Consider the following 21,639-nt stretch of genomic DNA (forward strand, 5'->3'; position numbering starts at 1 on the left):
GGCAACGTTCCTTTAAGAGGGGGCGGGGCGTCTGTGGGGCCCCGCCTCCTGGGGTGTGCCTCACCTTTAGGGGGCTGCGCCGGAGCTCCGCGCGGGCGGGGGCGTGGCAGAGCCTATGGGGCGTGACAGAGCCTGGAGTGGGCGGGGCATTAACGGGGCGGGGCCGGGCTCAGCGCCCTGGCTGAGTCTCCCGGCGGCGGGCGGTGGGGACCGGGTGCGGCGGCGGCGGCGTTGGCATCGGCGGGAGCAGCATGGATTGGGGCACCGAACTGTGGGTGAGTCCGATCCGCCCGGCTCCAAGTTCCTCCCTTCCTGGGGTCCAGACCCCCGCTTTGCCCCTGCAGTACCCTAGAAGGGTCTCTGCGCTTTCCCTTCCACCGACCCCTTGGAATCCCCGCTTTCCGCCCTCATTCGGAGTTTCCTAGGGCGTTTCAGGACGCCCGGGAGCGGAGGGCGACCCTGCCGGAGCGGCGTAGGGAAACTGAGGTACGGGGTTTATAGTGAGGAGGGCAAAAGAAGTCCTGGGACCAGGCCGGAGCGGCCGGGAGAGGTCACCTATTTTGAGCGCCCTGACTGGGCCGGCGGCTTATCTTACGGCCCCTGGGCCCCTGCCCGCCCTCCGCCTGTCCGACTGGGGCGGGGGAGGGGACCCTCTGGCCACTATCAACCCCACGTGGGACCTGGAAGTACAGACCGCCCTCACGTTGCCTATAATCAACAACCAGGGGCTTGGGACCCTGTAGGGGGAAGGGGGCTGCGAGGTTCGGCCTCAGCCCCCTCCCCCAGCCCGCCCTAGGCACTGGGAGGGGCCGCCACCTGACCGCCTCGAACCTGTGCCCTGGAAGTCCCAGAAATTTTCCCCTTTCCTAGCCGGGACCTCTGACCCCTCCTCTTTCTGGGGACGGTGGCACTCCTCGGTTCCTGGGTGTCCCAGGGTAACTAGATCGCCCCCCACACCAATGCTGGGATTTCTTTTGGAGGCGCAGTGGAATCAGTGAGGGAAACTGAGTCACCCTTCGGGGCACCCGGGGAAGCATGGCAACCGGGGGAACCTGGTGCCCACCCTCTGGCCATTCAGAGGCCCCCCAGGCTGCAGGGAACCCTGCGCCTCTGGCCCTGACTCACGCCGGGCCGGCCGGATTTTCTGGAATCTGGGGGGGATTAGGGGAGCTGGGGCAGGGGGAGTGGCCGTGTCCCATTCCACACCTCTCTTGGACGTCGGGAGAGGGGACCCTGTAGTCCAGCTGGGGCCCCGCCCCTGTTCCCTGGCCCTTCCCGGGAAGGGGAGGGGGTTCCCGCGGGTTTCCTGCCTCCCCCCGCGCCGCTCCGGGGCGCGGCCGGGAAACCACGCCTTCTCGGAGCTTGGAGCCTGGAGGCTCCCCTGCCGCTTGGTCGGAGGCTGTGGGGTCCCAAGGTCTTGACCCCAGTCCTCCCAATGCCCCGCTAGGATCAGTTTGAGGTGCTCGAGCGGCACACGCAGTGGGGTCTGGACCTGTTGGACAGATACGTGAAGTTCGTGAAAGAGCGGACGGAGGTGGAGCAGGCTTATGCAAAGCAGCTGCGGTGAGACCCTAGGGTGGCCTCGCCCTGGGGTTAGGGGGAGCGGTTGGAGGGCTGGGGGCTCAGCCTTCCTGCCTCTCTCCGTAGGAGCCTGGTGAAAAAATATATGCCTAAAAGACCTGGCAAAGATGACCCAGAATCCAAGTAAGAATGAAGAGGGGATTGATGCAGGGCTAGATTTGGGAGGGCAGGGGTTAAGGGAGCCACTTCTTCTCCCTCAAGCTGGGCCACCCAAACAGACCCCTCACTTCTCACCCCAGTTCCACCTAGAGGTATGAGCTTGGATGCAGAAACCGTATTACCTGTGTTGGAATTCTAAATCCACTACTTTCCAGCCAAACTGCTTCCGCCAGTTGACTCAAGTTCTCCGCCTCTATTTTCCTCGCCTGTTAAATGGGAGAGGCTCCAACAGTTACTAAATGAATGACTCTGGGCAAGTGACTTAAGTTTTATGCCTCTGTTTTCCTCTCCTGTGAATTGGGGATGATGATGATGTCCTTGTAGGGGCTCATGTGAAGATTAAGATAACGTGTTTAAACAATGCCCAGACCATTTCACTTTATTCCAGGTCCCCAGGTCCAGAATCCAAAAAGCTCTAGAAATCAAAAGTTCTTTTGGTCACTTGTTTGGAGGCAACCTCCGACCTGAACTGACTTGATGTTTATTACGTTCATTGCGGTCTTGGTTTTTATCCCACTTAGCGTGGACATTAATATTTCTCCTTGCAAAAACATTTATAGTATTTGGTTACAGGATGCTGCCGCTGACACCACTAGGGTGATGCAAAAAGGTGGCGTAAGCATCATATCCCGTTTCTAAAACCCCCCAAATTCTGAGAATTGTGAGTCCTTTGTCCCCCCCAAGGGTTGGGGATGCAGACCAGAATACATCATTGCTTCTGGGGTGAATGTCTTGGGGCTCACATTTTCTCATACAGAGGTGGGTCCTGGGGCATGTGGCTCCTGGGGACCCTGACCCTCAGCCCCTGTCCCCCTCCACCGCATCCCAGGTTCAGCCAGCAACAGTCATTTGTGCAGATTCTCCAGGAGGTGAATGATTTTGCGGGCCAGCGGGAGCTGGTGGCCGAGAACCTCAGTGTCCACGTGTGTCTCGAGCTGGCCAAGTACTCACAGGAGATGAAACAGGAGAGAAAGATGGTGGGTGATCCCCTCTCTGGGATTTCCCAAGGGCCCCTGAAACCAGGGTGAGCCTTATCACCCCTTCTTTCCATAGCACTTCCAAGAAGGCCGTCGGGCCCAGCAGCAGCTGGAAAGTGGCTTCAAGCAGCTAGAGAATGTGAGTTTGTGGGTGTGGAGAAGCGTGGCTCTGGCCCCGAGCAGCTGGGTGAGGGTTGCCAATCCCCAGAGGTATCCTGTTTGGCCAGGACGCCACCTCTGCTGTGGGTTTCCAGCCCCGACCCCCATTTGCTGGGTGACTTCCCACCAGTCCGTGAAACTTTGGTTGGTGGCTCCTTCATTCTGGTTCTGTCCCCAACACAGAGTAAGCGTAAGTTTGAGCGGGACTGCCGGGAGGCTGAGAAGGCAGCTCAGACGGCCGAGCGGCTGGACCAGGATATCAATGCCACCAAGGCTGATGTGGAGAAGGTGCCTGTGGGGTCTGAGACACGCTTGGGGGTCAGGGTTGGGCAAGGCTGGAACTGGGCCATGACCCCCACCTCGATATTCCTCAGGCCAAGCAACAGGCCCACCTTCGGAGTCACATGGCAGAAGAAAGCAAAAATGAATATGCAGCCCAACTACAGCGCTTCAACCGAGACCAGGCTCACTTCTATTTTTCCCAGATGCCCCAGATCTTTAATGTAAGTGCTCCACACCCCCAGCCCCACCTTGCCCCTGAAACCTCAGAGTTAACCAACTCCTACACATTTGTCAAAACCCTGGCTGTAATGCCCTAATCTCTAAATTGAGAAGGAATTAGAAACAAATAGTCAAAGTGTGCTCCGCTTTTACTCAAGCTGTTCTTTCTGCCAGATTTGTCTTTCTTTCCTTTTGCAACTCCTGCTTATTCTTCCAAGCCCCAACTCTAACAACACCTCTGAAAGATCTCGAATTTCCCCTCTTCTGTTTCAGCCTTGTACTCTGCTCTCTGTCCCAGCCCTGGGACTGGCAGTATTGGTGCTGGGTCTGCTTTTTCTTGAAATCCCTGGCTTCACCTCCTTTGAGAAGCCTTTCCTGACTCCCTAGGCAAGGGGAGGGGAGGTCCTCAAATTCTCCTCTGAAATCTCCCTGGCCTCCTGTTTCTTCCCTGACCACACTGAGCTGGAAGTCTCTGTGTTCGATTCTGTGTTTCCCTGCCAGACTGGGCTTGGGGCTGGGGCCAGTGTGGGTCTCCATCATGCTCGTGTAGTGAATCACTCTGCCACCGGCCCTTCCATCAGCACCCCTGAGACCCCACACCCCTGTCCCCGCAGAAGCTGCAGGACATGGACGAGCGGCGGGCCACCCACCTGGGGGCTGGGTACAGGCTCCTGTCCGAGGCTGAGCTGCAGGTGGTACCCATCATCGCCAAGTGTTTGGAGGGCATGAAGGTGGCCGCGGATGCTGTGGATGCCAAGAACGTGGGTGCCTGGTCCCAGTGGACCACAGGGGCGGGGGGGTGGGAGAGGGCAGGAGGAGAAGCCCAAAGGCTAGGCACCCAGTCTTTCCCCTGACTGCCCCTCACCATCCCCTCCCCCAGGACTCCCAGGTCCTAATCGAGCTGCACAAGTCAGGCTTTGCCCGCCCGGGCGACGTGGAATTTGAAGACTTCAGCCAGCCCATGAACCGCGTGCCCTCGGACAGCAGCCTGGGCACCCCCTCAGATGGACGGCCTGAGCTCCGAGGCCCCGGCCGCAGCCGAGCTAAGCGCTGGCCCTTCAGCAAGAGGAACAAGGTGGGGGCCGGGGCCCTTGGGGTGGAGGGGATGGGTGTGAGTGGAGACAGCAGGGGCCCCCACTGAGTCAGCCCCAGCCGCCGGAACGCTGAGTCCTGGGCAGGAATTTTTCTCTTGGCTGCTGGCCCGGGCTGGAGGGAAGGAAGGCGGCCGGGCAATTGGCCTGGGAGTCCCCTGAGGCTGGGGAGTGGGGGGCAAGGAGGGGGGCCTGTGGCGTCTGTCTGCTGCTTCTCAGGATGCTGGGAGAAGAACTGCTTTGGGTATTCAGGGCTGGGTGAGGGATTGGGACTCCAGCCCTAGGGACTCCCCCCTGGGTCTCTCCAATCCTCCGGTGCATCTCTGGGCGCCCCACCCTTAGGCTGGTTTTTCTCGGGATCTTTAGCTTTCAGTGTCAGGCACATACCTGGACACCCTTGGCTTCTTACACCTTTGACAATCCCCATGTCCCTAGTTTATACCTTTTGACTCCTGTTTTATACTTCGGATCCCTCTTGGTGTATACTTTGATACCCTTCTTCAGTTTATACGTACCGTCCCCCAGCTTAAACCCCAGCTGTAACCCTTTTGGTATTTCATGCCTTTGACCCTTCTCTCAGTTTGCCCTTGACGTCTATGGCCCCATATTTGTCTGAGACCTTGATTCCTGCATGCTTCTCCCTCCATCTTCTAGACTGTGAGCCCAGAAAGCTGGGGAGGGGGACAAGAAACATGGGCTTCCCTGTACCCCCAGTCTCCATTCTAGAAACTGGACATAGGATGCGAGGGAGGTGGAGGGTGGGGGAGGGGTCTGGCCTTCTGGCTCACAATCTAATTAATGCCCTCCTGCCACCTCCCAGATTTTTGTGTTGCTCTCTGCATGCATTTTCTGTGTGTGTGATTGTGCATCTTGAGTTGTGGTTTTCTTACTTTTTTTTTTCTTTTCTTTTCTCCATTTGGTTTTTTTCCCCTTTTTCTTTATTGCATCCATTGTCCTTCTGTTCATCCGTCCTTGTTCTCTACGTCCTCCTGCCCCTCCTGACCCATGTCCTCCCTGGCCCCTGCTGGTAGCCGTGCCCTCCACCCCTCTCCCCCCTGGGGGGCCCCCTGCCCTCGGCATTACCTAACGGACCCCCGTCCCCCCGCTCCGGCCTCGACCCCTTGGCCATACTGAGTGAGATCAGTAAGTCAGTCAAACCGCGGCTAGCATCCTTCCGCAGCCTTCGAGGCAGCCGTGGGGTAAGTGAGGCCTCCGGGGGAGGAGGAGTGGGCGGCCCCAGCCTGCCCAGCGGCCGGGTGGCGGGACCCTGGGCTCGCTTCCTGCCGCCGGCTGGGCCCCCTCCTTCCACGGCCCCACCTGGACCTGCTTTGCTCTGTGCATGGCCTTGCCCCCCAAGAACCTTGGGTGGGGAGGAAGGTGGACTTGGTGTGTCTTAGTCATGTCTTAGACCCTGGAAGCTCAGACTCTGTGTTCCCGAGCTCAGCCTTCTTCCACCTTGCAGACAGTGGTGACCGAGGATTTCAGCCACTTGCCCCCGGAGCAGCAGAGAAAGCGGCTTCAGCAGCAGCTGGAAGAACGGAACCGTGAACTACAGAAGGAGATCGACCAGAGGTAAGGTGAGGGGGTGGGCAGGTAAGGAACAAGGTGAAATAATAAATGAATTACATTGAAATGATACTCGAAGATCTCCTCCCCGACAAATTCCAGGCCCTGGTGGGTTTCTAGGTGATTCCTACCACACTTAAAAGAAATGGTGACTTCCCATCTTACAGAAGTCATTCCAACAAACAGAAGAAGAGCGAAAGCTGCCAGCTCATTTAGGAGGCTGGTGGAATCTCAGTTCCAAAATTGGGTTAGCAAGAATTCAAGAAGGTAAAATTATGGACTTATTTAATTAACTTACGATCTTAGATTGCAAAATCCTCGCCAAGCAAGTCCAATGGCGTATTAAAAAAAAAAAAAATCACGCGGTGGTGGTGATCGCTCAGCCACATGAATGAATTTAATGCCACTGAACCATACACTTAAAAATAGCTCAAATGGGAAATTTTATATTACGTATATTTTACTGCAGTTAAAAAAAAAAAAAGACCACAAAAAAATCATGATCACTCGGGTGTTATCCCAGTAATGCAAAGATGGTTCAATATCAAAACATCTATCCGTCTCACTTACTTCATTAATTGGCTAAAAGAAAAAGAAGCATATGGTTATTCATTTAATAACTCAAAGCACTTAACGTATTAACGATAAAGAAACCTGCCAGATGAAAAAAAGAAAATCTTTACTCATTCTTTCCAAGCAACAAGATTCTCTTCCCAGTCCTCTTACATAATAAGAATGACGTTTGCCACTTGTGGACAGACAGCCAAATGATGTTTTGCCGTTTGCACAGAACTTCTTGTACAAAAGCGGCTTTTATTGGTGTAAAGTTCCATTCGAGAACTCTGTCATTCCTGAGTTTTTATCATGGGGGGATTATGGGTGCATGCTCTGGAGTCCAGGCGGACTGGCCTTGAATTCTAGTTGTTCCCAGTTTCCTCATCTGTCATGTGCATCAGGTACTAGGACTGGAAAGAAGTTGAACCCAGGTTTGACATAGTCCAGAGGACCATGCTTGTAACCATTTCATGGAGGAAGTAGGGACAGGGGACTAATGATAGTAATACTTAGCGTTTAGAGAGTGTTGCTGTATGCCAGGCACCATTCTAAACCCCTTACGTGCATCATTAGAATTCCCGTTTTCCTGAGAGATTGTGAGTAGAGGTAGGACCCTGACTGTCCTGTTTAGTGCTATATCTCTAATGCCTGGGACAGGCTCCTGGTATGTAGTATGCACTCAATATATATCTGAATACATAAAGGCACTGTTCTCATCTTCACAACAACTCCCAGGAGATATATAGACATAGCTATATAGATCCCATTATTCTCTTTTTCAGACAAGCACACTGAGACACAGTTTCAGTAACTTAACCCAAACTCACATAACTAAGAAATGCCCACCCTGGGATTTGAACCCAAGCTATGAAGCACTGGCTGAGCTCCCTGAAGCAAAGCCCACATTTTTTGTTTGTTAAATCACATGGGATTCTTTCTCCTCCGTCTGTCTCACCCTAGGGAGGCCTTGAAGAAAATGAAGGATGTATATGAGAAGACACCCCAGATGGGGGACCCGGCCAGCTTGGAACCCCGGATCACAGAAACCCTGAACAACATCGAACGTCTGAAATTGGAAGTACAGAAGTATGAGGTCAGGGAAGACCCTGGGGAGGGGCGGGGCCGGCAGGCCTGGCTGAGTCACTTCTTGGGGGAGGGAGGGGGACAGGGAGGTATTGGGGGGGCTGCTTCAGCTGTTTCTCATCACTGCCTTGGGTGTGCATGGGTGATCTCAGGAAACCTCCAGGCCAGAGTGGGCTGACCCCAGAGCCTGGCCCTGGAGCTGACTGTGCGGTCCCCTCCTCTCAGGCTTGGCTGGCAGAAGCCGAGAGCCGGGTCCTAAGCAACCGGGGGGACACCCTGGGCCGGCACACTCGGCCTCCAGACCCCCCAGCCAGCGCCCCACCAGACAGCAGCAGCAACAGCAACAACGGATCACAGGATAAGGAGAGGTGAGCAGGGAGGCCGGTGTGGGTCTGTCCCCGGACCCCGGGTGAACCTGTCTTCACCTGCTTTGCCTTCTCCAACCAGCTCTGAAGAGCCCCCGTCCGAGGAGGGTCAGGATGCTCCCATCTACACGGAGTTCGATGAAGATTTTGAGGAGGAGCCTGCATCCCCCATAGGTCACTGTGTGGCCATCTACCATTTTGAAGGTAAGGACAGCCTGGGTGGCGCATCGGTGGCTTTGGGGGCGGTCTTTGGGGCTGGGTTCTGTTGAGATCCGCCTCCAGCAGACCTGAGCCCACTGCCGCCCCCGTGACAGGGTCCAGCGAGGGCACCATCTCCATGGCCGAGGGCGAGGACCTCAGTCTCATGGAAGAAGATAAAGGCGACGGCTGGACCCGGGTCAGGCGGAAACAGGGAGGTGAGGGCTACGTGCCCACCTCCTACCTCCGTGTCACACTCAACTGAACCCTGCCAGAGGCGGGAAGAGGGGGGCTGTTGGCTGCTGCTTCTGGGCCACGGGGGGTGCCCCAGGACCTACGCACTTTATTTCTTCCCCCGTGGCTTCAGCTGAGACCTGTGTAACCTGCTGCCCCCAACCCCACCCCCCAACTCCTCACTCCACATGGACCCGCTGTGCCTTCTACCATCGATGTACATACTCATGTTTCGAATCTTTTCTTCCTGCCGCTCGGCTGGGGCCGTTTTGTTTTATATAAAAAAATGATGGAAAGCTCCTGTAGTCTGTGCCTTATTAGGAGACTTGGATATCAAATACCACCCTCCTTAAGGGCCACACAGGGAACGAGGAAGGGGAAGCGAACTTGGGGACACCATAGACAAACCCTGCCCCTTCTTAGGAGTTGGGTGCTTGTCTCTGACTCTAGTAGGGAAGAGGGTGCCAGACATCACCCCTTTGGGGTTCACTGCAGGTCACCAAGGACAGGTAGCACCTGTTGAGCGCCTACTGTGTGCCAGGCATTCTTCACCTATGAACTCATTCAAACGTTGAGCTTTCATCCCCACCATAACCCCTAGAAAGTACACGGCCCCACTTTTACGTTGAAGGCCAGCACAGAGAAGTCAAGTGATCTAGTAGAAGTCACACAGCTTTTTTTTTTTTTTTTTTCCGGTATGTGGGCCTCTCACTGTTGTGGCCTCTCCCGCTGTGGAGCACAGGCTCCAGATGTGCAGGCTCAACGGCCATGGCTCACGGGCCCTGCCGCTCCGCGGCATGTGGGATCCTCCCGGACTGGGGTACAAACCCGTGTCCCCTGCATCGGCAGGCGGACTCTCAACCACTGCGCCACCAGGGAAGCCCAGTCACACAGCTTTTAAAACATATTTGAACTCAGGCCTCTTACAGATCTGCAAGTTCTCTTTAACATTAAAAGCCACACGTTCACCCTTTGTGGGATATGCGAGGGGGCATGTGGGAGAGGGCGTCCAGAGCCTCCAGACATCTGGGTCTTCTAGTGTGGGGAGGAGGCTGCCCTCCGCCAGGATCAGTGTGCCTTTTTAGGGCACAGGGTGGGTTCTTGCAAACCAGGTCCCCTCCTGTGAGGCAGGGTGCAGGTCCCCACTGCATTTGGCTGTGTGAGGAAGCTTGGGCGGCTTCCTTGGTCTCCATGGAAGCCTTGGTATCCCAGCGTGAAGATGGGGGCGGTCAGTGCTCTCAATGGTCAGGCTCCAGGCGCTGCGACAGGACGGTGAGGACGCGCTGGAACTTCTCAAGACGTGTGGCCCACGGCGCCCCAGCTCCTTGGCTCCCCCAGAGCAGCCTCCTCAAGAAACCAGTGGTCAGGGCCTCTCTCAGCTCCGGGTGGGGCCGGAATCCTGGGGGCGGGGCCAGGTGGGGCTGGGGGCAGGGCCCAGGCAACTGCCTTGCCCCTCCCACAACTGCCTTGTTCCCTCGGGACTTTGACCCCGGAGGGACTCAGCCTGAGATTACCTGGACATCTGGGTAGGGTTAGCCGGGAGGGGGCTCCTGAGTCTGCAGCAGTGGGGGTGGGGTGGCTGAGGGGCTCGGTGGGTGTACCGGGGCAGTCTGTTCCTGGGGCGAGATCCTGGGGGACCCACTTGAGGGGTTGTGCCTGGAGATGGAGCCACGCCCGAGGGTGGGATTTGGGGTCCGGGCCGTCCTTCGCGACAAACTTGGGGGGGGAGGAGGTTGGCCCATGTTGGAGGGACAGGGGGGCTAAGGTCACCAGTGAAGGCAGGGACGACCCAGGTCGGGGATCCTGGAGGCTGGTCTGCCCCAGGGCAGGAGACGGGTGTGGCTCTGAGCTCTGCGGGGGCGCCGTTCTATTCTACCAGGTTGAAGGTCTGAGTCATTTAGGAGGGAGCTGGGCATTCTTGGTGGCGGATCGAGATCCTCTAGGCGCAGGGCCTTGCCAGGTGGAAGAGTGGGAGTTGGGCCCTGTGGGCGTGGCTCTGGGGGGCTGGGCCGCCCTTTGGGGGCAGTGTTTCCGTCTACACTGCAGGTTGCGGCGCGTGTTAGGGTGAGAACCCCGTGGGGCCGGGCCGTCCCAGTTTGGGTGGGGCTCTGGGAGGCGTGGTGGGAGGCTCTAGTCCCTCGCCCGGTGGGTTTGGGGGCACCGAGTTGGAGCATGAGGGGTGTTCCGGGACCCTCTGGCAACCCGGCGCAGAGGAGGCGCTCACCTCGCAGGCGCCGAGCCGCCGCCTCGCGGAATCTGGGCGCGTCCCGGGCCAGCAGACGCGCCCGGTGCAGGGTGCGCAGCAGCCGCTCGCAGCTCTCGTCCAGGGGCCCGGGGAGTTCCTCGCCCTCCAGCAGGCGCACCGCGGGCGCCACGTGCGGCAACGCCACCTCCCCCGGGTCGCAGGGTCCTGTTGGGGGAAGGGTCTGGGCTGGGCTACGGGCAGAGGGCGGGTCCTAGGGTGAAGGGGTGCGACATACATTGGGCCGAGGCACCCTAGGACAAAGCAATGGTTGGGGTCTGGGTCAGAAACAGAGGCTTGAGCCTGGCCCAGAGCAGGACCGGGGAGTGGCCTAGGGCAGGGGCGGAGCCTGGGACAGAGTGAGGGCGGGGCCTAGGGATTAGTTCCCGACCGAGACTCGCACAGAGGGCGGGGGTTAGGGCGAGGAGGGCGGAGCCTTGCTTAAGGGGCGGAGCCTAGGACCGAAACAACGGGCGGAATGTAAGGCCAAGGTGGAGCCTAAGACAGAAGGAAGGGGCGGGGTTTGGCACGAGACCCAGAGGCCAGAGCCTAGCATAGAGCTGGATGTGAATCAGGGGCCGGGCCTAGGGCAGGGGGCGTGGCTTAGGAGAGAGGCAGGGGCGGGGACCTAAGACCCGGGCGGGGCTTAGGACCAGATTGGGATTCCGCTTAGTTACCACTCATCAAAAGATGCTACTCACCGGCGCCCTCATCCAGCGCCCGCATCAGTGGCTTCAGCTCCTGCTCGAAGGCCAGCGCAGCCTCGGTGTGGCTCCTTCGCAGCTGGCGCCACGTGCGTTCCAACCGCGACACCTGGAGGAAGAGAGCTGAGCCCGCCTCCTCTCCACTTTTTCCCATCACTTGCTCTCTGGCCTCCTCCCCATCCCCGCTTCCTACGCACCTGGGGCATGAGCAAGGCGCCCATGACCGCGGCCAGTCCGGGCAGGTCTCCCGCCGCCCCTGGCCGCAGCGCCAGGGCCAGCTCCACCAGGCCCCTCAGGGCGGCCGCGCGCTCCTCCAGCGGCCCTGCGCAGCCCAGCACTGCCAGCGCCCCCGCCAGTGCCAGCGTCTCGAGCCTGTGGAGGCGGAAGGCAAGGGTCTGGGGGCAGTGGGGAGGTTTGCAATGCGGGGGTGAGGAGGGACAGTCGGTGGCATTGCCCATGCCCCACCTCCCTAGGGGACCGTGAATGGGGAGATTTGGAGACCCTAGGGATTCCAGGTGGCTGGCTCACCTCTCCAGCAGTTCCAACCTCAAGCGATGCCCATGGGGAAGTGTGAGCAGTTCCAGACCAGAGGCGACCCCCATGGCGCCCCGCTGAGCCTTGGTCACTCCCAGGAGGCCAGTCGCCTGGCGATGGGGGGCCAGGGTAAGAGTAGAGAAGTCAAGGGAGCAGGGTGAGTATACAGATGTGAGGTGGGGTTGGCCCTTGTCCTGGCTTCAGCCCCTGCCTGGGGAGGAAAAACCTCTGTAGGTGACCCACCTGGCAATCCACCAACAGCAGGTGGAGAGCGGTGCTCCCAGGATGGTGCTCCAGGAACAGGCCATGGAGAGTATGCAGGACTTCAGTTTCCAGAGGCCGATTCTGGGAGCCCAGCAGGCAGAAGGGGTTGTCAGGTGGGCAGAAAGAGACCTCTGCCTGCGGTCTTGCAAAACATCCGTCCTCCTCCTCAGCCTCCCACCATGGTGCCTCTGGCTCTGGGCAGCTGTGGCCAGCAGGTGTTCCCTGGACCCTGGGCACTCGGGGCACCAGCTCACAGTACGTTGGGGGGCATCCAGAGGCATCAGGCAACATCAGTGAGGATGTTCGAGGTGGCTTGGTTGGTGCCTTGGCATGAAGCTGCCCATCAGAGGCCCTGAGGCTGTCAGCAATGGACCCCAGGGGAACGGGCACCTTTAGCAACACGGAGTCACTACCTGTCCGAGGCAGGGCAGATGCAGGCATAGTGGGAGCTCCTGAGTGTCATACAAGAGGGGGTGAAAGAGGTACACAGAGAAGATAGCTGGGAGGGGTCAGCGGCTTCATGGGCTACTAACCTCCTGGTTCATCCACTCATTCAGCCAATAACCAGGTATCCCAGCCTATCTTGGTGCGGCTTTGAAATTGAACAACTTCACCAACATCGATGCTACACACTTACCAATGGTTTGAAAACGAACTTTCTCTGACACGTGTGTAGTTTTGCAATTTTTGAATACTACATTGCAAGTTTGAATTCTTTGTTTTTGCCCCTCTGATTGAAGATGGTAAGCCCTGACTGTATGAAATTAAAATGAAAAATGTCATTCAAAATTCACAAAGCTACATAAGCATCAAAGAAACTGAATTTATCAAAATTTCAAATGATGTCTTCTGTTAAGTTTGTGGCATATTTACTTCTGAGGTTATTGGAACTTAAAACTGCACCCAGACTTTTGGGAGACTCTGTATTTACTAAGCATTTAAGTCGATCCTGTTATAGGGGCTCAAAACCTCCCCACGGTTCCCAGCTCGCTCTGAATAAGGGCCAAAGTCCTCATATTAGTCCAAGAAGCCCTCACAGTTTGAGCCCAATCTCTCGTGACTTCCCCCTCACTCCCAGTGTTTCTGCTACACTCACCTCCTTTTGGTTCAGTGAACAGTTCAAACTCTTGTTCTGGCCCCAGGACCTTTGCAATGGCTGTTCCCTCTGCCTGGGTCATTCTCATCCAATTATCCACATCGTTCCCTCCTTCATCTCCTTCAAATCTTTCTCCATGGGACCTCTCCTAACTACTACTTAAAATTGTAATACTCATTACCATTCGCATACTCCTTACTGTGTCCTGCTTTTAATTTTTAACCCAAAGCATACGTAATTGACTCATTTTTGTTGTTCATGGCCCTTCTTCCTCTAGTAGGATGTTGGCTCCACTTGAGCAGGGATCTTTGTCTTTCTTGTTCATTGACATATCTCAGCACTTAGCAGAGTGTCTGGCACACAACGAGGGCTCATGTTGAATGGGGGGGGGGTGTGGACAGGGCAGTCAGGGTATAAGGGAGACTCCTCCTTTATGTAGGATGGTCAGGATCAGCTGCTTTGAAGAACTCACATTAGATGAGAAGGAGTCAGCCAGGTAAAGATTAGGGAATGGGCTCTCCAATGGTGAGAAGCAAATGCAAAGGCCCCGAGGCAGGAACAAATTTGGAAGGTTCCAGCAACTGAAAGGAAGACTACGTGGCCAGAGTGAATACGGGATGTGAGAGGAATTATTAGAGAGGTCAGCCGTGGTTAGAGAACAGAGGGCTTCTTGGAATCATCATAAACCCACATTTTTAAGCACCTACAAAGTTCCTTAGTCCTGTGTTTTTTCGTCACCATGACAACATTGAGAGCATCACCATCTCTTTTTTCCAGGAGGTTAAGTCACCTGCCAAAGTTCACTTGGGTAGTGAGTGGCAGAGCAATCTCTGAGCTATGTATTGTCCTGGAAGACCCTTACCTGAACCAGGGTGGTCTTCTGTTGGCTGCCCCATATGCTCCAAGCCTGCGGGCTGACTGTCACTCCGCTTCCTAGCCCTGGGGACAGAGATGGGGGAGATGTGTTGTCCTACTCTGCGCAGAGCAGCCCCCATCAACACCCGTAAAACCTTACATCCCATCATTCGGAACCAGTGGATCCCAACCAGGGTGCCTGATACCCCCAGGGGACACTTGGCCATGTCAGGAGACATTTTTGGTCGTCACAACTAGGGGAATGACGTACAGAGGATTCTACTGGCATCTAGTAGATAGAGGCCAGGGACGCTGCTGAACATCCTACAATGCACAGAACGGCCCCCCACAGCCAAGAATAATCTGGCCGCCAATGTCACTAGTGGACAGTGCCGAGGTGGAGGACCCTGGGGGGTGTTGGGTGTCGTCAGGGAGGTTGGGAGCCTGTGGTACCTGAGTGGCTCTGTCCAAGCCGGGCCGTCTGGGAGGGTGTCTTCACTAAAGCTGCGTCGAATAGGTCCTTGCCGCGTCACTGGCCTGGATGCCACAGCTCCCGTGGCCTGGGACAGTGTACGCTGGCCGGTCACATAGCTGCGAACCAGGGCAGGCAGGCTTGGGAAACGCTCATCCTCCAGCTGAAAGAGGGCTGTGGGCCGGCCTGGCCGGGGGCGCAGGGCCACACGGAACACCTCGAAGTGTAGGACTGAGCCCCGCCAACGGCAGGAGATCACAGGGTGGCCCCCACGGGACTTAGATGCACGAACTAAGAAGTCACCATCTTGCTGGAGGAGGGCCTCAGCCTTCTGGGGATGGAGGACAGGGGCAAGGGGTTTAGGCATAAGCCTGTATCAGTAGTTAATGATGACTCCCCACCCACTCAAAAAAACCCAGAGACTGGATACCATTGTGTCAGACCATTTCTTCTTTTTTCATAGGCATACCTCTGGACTACATTTCCCAGGCTCCCTTGCAGTTAGCTGTCATGTGACAAGATCTGGCCAATGGTATGAGGGCAGAAGGGCTGTGGGGAATGTCCCGACCTGACCAATAAAATTCTCCTGTACAATCCTACAGGTTCTGTCCTGTCAGTTGATGTCTCCAAAGCCCTAGGGGATGGCGAAGACACAGGATGGAAAGGGCTTGGGTCTGACTCATTTTGGAGCTCTGCATCCCCTCAGGTTGTGACATGAACTAGCCCTTAAATTTTTTTTTTCTAATATTTATTTAGGCTGCACCGCGTCTTAGTTGCGGCATGCGGGATCTTTAGCTGTGGTATGTGACTCTTAGTTGCAGCACGTGGACGCTTAGTTGCAGCATGCATGTGGGATCTAGTTCCTCGACCAGGGGATCAGACCTGGGTCCCCTGCATTGGGAGTGTGGAGTCTTGCCCACTGGGAGTGCAGAGTCTTCCCTGGACCACCAGGGAAGTCACACCCTTAAATGTTGATCAAGTCTGGCTGGTGACATCTTGGGAATGTTTTTTACAGCCACTAGCCAGCACTGACTTATGCAACTTCCAACCCAAGGACATGCCCTGAGCTTGCTATGCAAATGTGGCTTCCAGAAAAGCCATTCACTGGGTCCTTCCAAACAGACTGTGGCCTTTAAATCAACCTTTAAAATAATGGTCAAGCAGTCTTATGCCAGCCATGGTGGCTGGTGTGAAAACAGGGGCTGAGGGCCACAACATTGCAGAGGGGAAAAGTGGAGCTGGTGATGGGGGCTGGGGACTGGACAGTATGCACAATGGGCACATGTATAGCCCTTGCTATTTGCCAGGCACTGTTTTAGTTGTAAAATGTATGAACTCACTTCATCCTTTACCAAGGTCAAGAGGTAGGTACTATTATGCCCATTTTACAGATGGGGAAACTGAGACCCAGAGATATCGAATATCTTGCCCTAGTTCACACCCAATGTGAGTTGTAGGGATGGGACTTGAACCCAGGCTGTCTGGTGCTAAAGTGTGGTGTTTTAACCACTAAGCTACACTGCCTCTCATGATTTGATTGGATACCCCAGGTCCTGGAACTCCTGAAGGTGACCCCTAAGTTGGAGATGAGGGTGAGGAACTTTGGATTGAGAGGGAGATGGGCCCCTGGCGGCCACGGGTGGCCTGGGATCCAGAGAGAGAAAGCAGAGCCAAGGGGTGGTTTGAGGGGTCATTAGGACCCTCTTCAATCCCCAACACCATCCTCAACACCTTCCCAAAGGAAGTGATAATTTAAATATAAGAAGTGACATGCCACACCAACGAAGCTTCAAGACAGTCCCCAGCCCTTGAGCCACTCTTTCCGATAGACCTTGACCCTAAGCCCCTCATCTGGGATCCAGGAGTACCCAGTAAGTCAAAGGTCAAAGGGGTGAGACTCCCCATCAGACGGTCCTGAGGTCCTGCAGGAGGCAGCGGTACCTGGCGGGACAGTGGGCCGTGGTACCAGGGTTGGCCAGCAAAGTCCTCTCCATCCTGTGGCACCTGCATGGAGCTCTCAGGGGTAGAGGCTGCAGGGGCTGTGCTTTGTACTTCCAAAAGGCCCCAGTCTTCCTCATCTGTAAAATGGGAATAGTTACTCCTGAATCCTGAGCATCCGGCTCAGCCCTTCCATGTTCCTCATGGTTCTGAAGACAGCAGCCCATATCTTATTGAACCTTAAAATGCAACTCTCTCTGTATATGCATATATAAAAATATATATTGTATTTTAATATAAAGTATATCTTTACATAAATTATATATAATATATTAAAATATTTAATGTATACTATATAATATTTTAATATAGAATATTTATATTTAAAATATATAAATATAATTATATATAAATATTTATATTTAAAATATATAAACATTTTTGTATAACTATTTATATATTTATACTTTAAGTTAAAGATGTTACCCATAGTCCGATTATATATCTTAATTATAAATTATATCTGAATTATATTTGAGATATATATATATATATCAGATTAAAATCTGGCTATGAGTAACTTTAATTTAGAATAGGCTGTGATTTCATGGAAAGAGTCATGCCTTCACTGGGATTCTTGCAAAGGGAAAAGACCTCTGCATTGCTTTCAAATGTAATGCAGTTTTTTTATGCAGATGACATACTGCTACATTTTGGCGAAATTTAATTAACAAATTCACTCAAACCAACATTCATGGGGCACCCACTGTGTGCCAGATGCCCCTTCTCGGCACTAGAGACCTAGCAGTGAACAAAACAGACCAGAATTCCTGTCCTTAGGGATGTTCTAGTAGGGAAGACAGGGATTGGAAAAAGAAGTAACTAGATGAGGAAGTATAGGATAGATCCGAGAGACCTAAACAAGAAACTGAAACCAGGGATGGGGTATGAAGATTCAAGGGGTGGAGTTAAGATTTTTCCATAGGGTGGCCCGGGAAGGTCTCTGTTGGTGAACACTGGGAGGATTTTGAGGGAGCAAGCCAGGTGGTTCTTGGGGTGAAAGAAATTGTAGGCTGGGGAGAATTTAATTTACTAAAGTCCATAGCATCTCAGCCACCTATATGCATACTCAAAGATTCTTAGATTGTACAGAAATCTAACCCATAGGTGCCTTTCCAATGTAAGGCCACTTTTTCTTTTTTTTTTTGCGGTACACGGGCCTCTCACTGTTGTGGCCTCTCCCGTTGCGGAGCACAGGCTCCGGATGCACAGGCTCAGCGGCCCTGGCTCACGGGCCCAGCCGCTCCGCGGCATGTGGAATCTTCCCAGACCGGGGCATGAACCCGCGTCCCCTGCATTGGCAGGCGGACTTGCAACCACTGCGCCACCAGGGAAGCCCCATGTAATGCCATTTTTAAGGACATGAAAGGGTCATATTTTTGTAGACTTGTCAGCAAATAAGCATTTGCAGATTTTCATATTTTGGAGCAGATCCATTTCCTTATTACTGCAGTCAAATTTAGGTCTCAGATGCTTTAGGACATGTTAATCATGGCGCAGGCCTCAGGCCCCGGTGTGTCTCAAGTGTCTGGTGGAAAAAACTGCCCTGGATGGGAGGGAAGCAAGCGGTTTGCTTTTTGCTTCCCCTGCCCCCAAGATCTTCTGGGCCTGGCGGGGTCTGCAGGGAAATAGCACCCGGATTCTTATGACCTGAGTCAGCTGGGCTGAGGGCCTGAAAGGGTCAGGAAGTTCCCAGACTGGCCCTAGGTGGCTTAAGGGGCGGGGGAGCTGAGCAGAGTGCTGTCTCCCGGTGCCACATACCTGAAAGCCAGGTGTGTCTCCTGGATGCCTGAGCACTTCCTGTTTGTCACCTGGGCCAGGCCCAGCCTTGGTCTTAAGAGTCCCCGGACTCCAGCTTCCTCTGTCTTAAGTGCCCCTTAGTGGGTGTGGTGGTGCGTTGCTGACAAGGCTCTGATTAGTTCAGGGGGAGCTCAGAGTGGGCACAGGTCAGCCACAGGCCAATTAAGTCATCCACCTGCCCTGCGTCCTTTGGAATAATTTCTGGATATCTGGGCAGAAGAGAGAGGAACAGGGCAGAGTCAGGAGAGGGGGTGGGTGAGAGGCAAGCTTGGCGAAAGGAGGAAGGGGATTATTCATGCTCTGTTGGCCACATACACATACACACATGTGCAGGAGGGCAGCCACCTGCACAGAGACACAGGGACACAGGTGGACGCGGAGCCTCAAACTTGAGCAAACATTGACTGGTTGAATGCTTACTGCGTGCCAGGCTCTGTTCTAGACCCTGGAGAAACAGTGATGAATGAGACCAAGGCCCTTCCGGTGGGCAAGACACAAAACAAATAAGCGCAGGATGAATGAAGAAGGTAATATCTAAGGGTGAACAATGAAGGTGATAAAACAGGGAAATGTCAAGGAGGCTGGCTGGGGCAGGCCACCTTAAACAGGTAGTCAGGAGGCTCTCTCCCACCAGGTGACGTAGGAGCTGAGACCTCAGTAGAGGGGAGACAGTGATGCAAAGATGTGGAGAAAGAGCAGTCCAGGTGGGGATACGGCAAGTGCAAAGGCCTGGAGCTTGCTTTTTACATCTTACATCATCAGGGAGGCTGGTGGGGCTGCATGCTGTGAGCCAGGAGTGAAGTGGAGAGCAGTAAGATAGGCAGAGACGATGCAGGAACTGGTGGACCTCGAATTTTCATCTCAGTGGGGTGGAAGGGCAGCTTCGGGACGGGACGGGTTTGAAGTGAGGGAGGGGCACGATCTGGTCTGTGGTTTAAAAACACCGTTCAGGCAAAAGTGGAAGCAGGGAGGCTTTCCGTGTTGCACAGAAAACACGCTTGGAGGAGGACGCCCAGGTACACGGACACGCGTGATACACAGCGTCCCAGTCAGGCGACCCCTTTTACGTTCGCGGACGCACGTGGACAGACACCCAGATCCTCCCCGAGAGCTGGTGGCCCCACCTGGAAAAGAGAACTCCCTGCCCCAGTAATCTCCCGGTCCTGGATCTGCCTGGGGCCCCTCACTCACCTGGGCCGGGACCCGCGGAGCTCCCAAGAACCTGGGGCCTGGCGGAAGCCTGAGGCTCTGCGGCTCCCGACCCCTCCCTCCCCGTCCCAGCCAAGTCCAGCCTTCACCCGCCGCGCCCGAGGGGAACCGAGCCCCAACACCTGGTCCCTCCCATTTAAACCCCGCCCCTCCAGGCCCCGCCCCTTCTCCAACCGTAACCTCCGGGCTCTCACCCCGCCCCCTTGTTCTCGCCCCGCCCCCTTAGAAACTTTCTTTTCGCTAACCACGCCCCTTTCAGATAAAACCTTCTTCCCGTAGACCACGCCCCCTTGGGAAACTCCGTACCTACTAGTGGACCCCGCCCCCTTAAATTTGCCCCCGCCCTTCTCGGGCTGACCACGCCCACTCATCTCCTCACTCCTCTTTTAGTTCCGCCCCATAGAGCCAGGCCCCTCGATTCCGCTTAGGGCCTCCGGCTGGTCCTAAGCATCCCTGGCCCCTTGGGAAGGGGCAAGGCGGTGTCTCCTAAGCCCCTCAGTGTTCCGGGCAGGGGCGGGGCGGTCCCTACGGGCTCTCTCGCCTGGCAGGGAGTGGTGGCGGCTGTGACGTGACCGGGTGAGCTTCCTCCAGACCACCCCCCTCGGTTTCCGGGAAGGAACCCCATTGGGTGTCCGGTTTTGTGGAGAGAGATGCGGGAAAACACGACAGCCTCTCCTAGTAACAGAACGTTGGAGCTGATCTAGACTCTGGCAGGACTGGGGGGTAAACTTTCAGGTGGTTTCCTAAGTGGAGGGAAGGAGGGGAGGGGGGCTTCCATCCTGTCGCCCGGAGACAAGGGTGAGAAAGGTGGGGGAGGGAAGGATCTGGAACCAGACAGAGGACGCTCTGGCCAAATTTATTGAGAGCGCATAATAATAACAACAGAATTGAAAGCAGTAGCTGCAGCTAACATCCATTAAGCGCTTACTGTATGCCAGGACTGTTCTCTTTGCTTGCCCAGCTTCAACACATTGCATTTTTACGTAGACCTCTCAATGAGATGGGTACTGTTTTCATCACCCCATTTTCTAGATGCAGAAACTGAGGCATGGGACAGCTCAGCCCAAGTTTGCCCAAGTTTGACACGGCTTGTGATTGGTCAAGGTGGGATTCAAGCCCGGAGCCCTGGAGCGCTATCCTGTCTTCCTCTGATCTTTGCAGCCCCACCATCTCTGACCCCTACCGTAATTCTAAACGGTGAAGGTTACTGTCACTCACTTTACAGATGAGAAAATTGGCGCATAGAGAGCCACGGATGGTTGGGGAAGAAAGTTTTGGTGCCTGTAGGATCGTAAATCTGGGAATTTCCAGGCTGGGCTTCCCCATTTGCCAATGTGGAAGAGACTCCAGTCTCAGGACAGGCTGAGGGGTATCCCTTCCTTGACCCACCCCCCGCCTGGTTTTGATACAGTCAGAGGGTAGGGGGTATGTCCAGTGAAAGGAGTCTAGCGCCCCTTAGTGGTTACAATAATTAAAAAGGAAAATCCGGGGGGTGGCTCGGGTGGCGGGTGGGGTGGGTGGGTGCTTGTGAGACGGAGGGGGGAGACTACTCACAATCTAGTGGGGTGGAGGTGGGTAGAGAGACCTCGTCGAGCACATGATTTCAGATCATGATAAGGGCTACAAAGACAGTAAATATTTGCTAAACCAATGAACGACACTATCAAAGTCCAAAGAAAGAGATGATGGTGGCCAGGGCCATGGAAATAAACGAACGGATTTGGGATAAATGTCAGAGGTAGAGCCATAGAGCTTTCAATTATTCATTCATTCTTCATTCAACAAATATTTATGGAGCATGTATATGTGCCAGGTGCTGGGGGGAGTTGTTCCAACACCAGACACAAATTTCTCAATACACAATAAAGAAATAAGTATAATAAAATAACAAGTGGGGAAGTGGGATAGGGTGTGATGGGGTGGGAAAAAAGGCTGTGATCTGAAATGGAGCGGTTTGGGAAAACTTCATGAGAAGATGATCTAGAGCTAAGATTTG

General features: G+C 54.9%; 2 protein-coding genes across 6 annotated transcripts; one reads left to right on the plus strand and one right to left on the minus strand.

Moving 5' to 3' along the window:
• Nucleotides 1-200: 200 nt before the first annotated feature.
• Nucleotides 201-8,764, plus strand: TRIP10 (thyroid hormone receptor interactor 10). 4 transcript variants are annotated; one of them, XM_060007578.1, is made up of 15 exons: nucleotides 201-275; nucleotides 1,448-1,563; nucleotides 1,648-1,704; nucleotides 2,570-2,717; nucleotides 2,794-2,856; nucleotides 3,060-3,164; nucleotides 3,251-3,379; nucleotides 3,992-4,138; nucleotides 4,258-4,452; nucleotides 5,500-5,667; nucleotides 5,931-6,040; nucleotides 7,550-7,682; nucleotides 7,898-8,040; nucleotides 8,120-8,241; nucleotides 8,352-8,764. In XM_060007578.1, exons 1-15 carry the CDS (start codon nucleotides 252-254, stop codon nucleotides 8,498-8,500), a joined length of 1,809 nt encoding a protein of 602 aa, XP_059863561.1. In that variant the 5' UTR covers nucleotides 201-251; the 3' UTR covers nucleotides 8,501-8,764. The 4 variants fall into 4 exon arrangements, with proteins under 4 accessions (XP_059863561.1, XP_059863563.1, XP_059863562.1 ...); XM_060007579.1 differs by lacking the exon at nucleotides 201-275 and adding an exon at nucleotides 308-486; XM_060007580.1 differs by lacking the exon at nucleotides 5,500-5,667.
• A 300-nt stretch (nucleotides 8,765-9,064) lies between these two features.
• On the minus strand, nucleotides 9,065-19,719 carry SH2D3A (SH2 domain containing 3A). 2 transcript variants are annotated; one of them, XM_060006563.1, is made up of 10 exons: nucleotides 19,626-19,719; nucleotides 16,578-16,714; nucleotides 14,618-14,967; nucleotides 14,172-14,248; nucleotides 12,193-12,665; nucleotides 11,944-12,059; nucleotides 11,613-11,787; nucleotides 11,413-11,524; nucleotides 10,694-10,879; nucleotides 9,065-9,813 (listed from the first exon to the last, which is right to left on the minus strand). In XM_060006563.1, the coding sequence occupies exons 2-10, from the start codon at nucleotides 16,644-16,646 to the stop codon at nucleotides 9,551-9,553; spliced, it is 1,821 nt and encodes a 606-aa protein (XP_059862546.1). In that variant the 5' UTR covers nucleotides 16,647-16,714; nucleotides 19,626-19,719; the 3' UTR covers nucleotides 9,065-9,550. The 2 variants fall into 2 exon arrangements, with proteins under 2 accessions (XP_059862546.1, XP_059862547.1); XM_060006564.1 differs by having other exon boundaries at nucleotides 9,569-9,868.
• Between the last annotated feature and the right edge of the window lie 1,920 nt (nucleotides 19,720-21,639).

Source organism: Delphinus delphis, chromosome 3, assembly GCF_949987515.2.
Source record: "Delphinus delphis chromosome 3, mDelDel1.2, whole genome shotgun sequence".
Lineage (NCBI taxonomy): Eukaryota > Metazoa > Chordata > Mammalia > Artiodactyla > Delphinidae > Delphinus > Delphinus delphis.

What these genes read in the sequence shown, in the direction of transcription:
- TRIP10 (XM_060007578.1), top strand. Translation starts at nt 252, where the DNA reads ATGGATTGGGGCACCGAACTGTGG. An exon ending in GCTTATGCAAAGCAGCTGCG is followed by an intron (nt 1,564 to 1,647) that starts GTGAGACCCTAG and finishes CTCTCTCCGTAG; the next exon opens with GAGCCTGGTGAAAAAATATA. An exon ending in TGAAACAGGAGAGAAAGATG is followed by an intron (nt 2,718 to 2,793) that starts GTGGGTGATCCC and finishes TTCTTTCCATAG; the next exon opens with CACTTCCAAGAAGGCCGTCG.
- SH2D3A (XM_060006563.1), bottom strand. Translation starts at nt 16,646, where the DNA reads ATGCAGGTGCCACAGGATGGAGAGGACTTTGCTGGCCAACCCTGGTAC. An exon ending in AGGTTGGAACTGCTGGAGAG is followed by an intron (nt 11,788 to 11,943) that starts GTGAGCCAGCCA and finishes CCGCCTCCACAG; the next exon opens with GCTCGAGACGCTGGCACTGG. An exon ending in GCGCCTTGCTCATGCCCCAG is followed by an intron (nt 11,525 to 11,612) that starts GTGCGTAGGAAG and finishes CTCTTCCTCCAG; the next exon opens with GTGTCGCGGTTGGAACGCAC.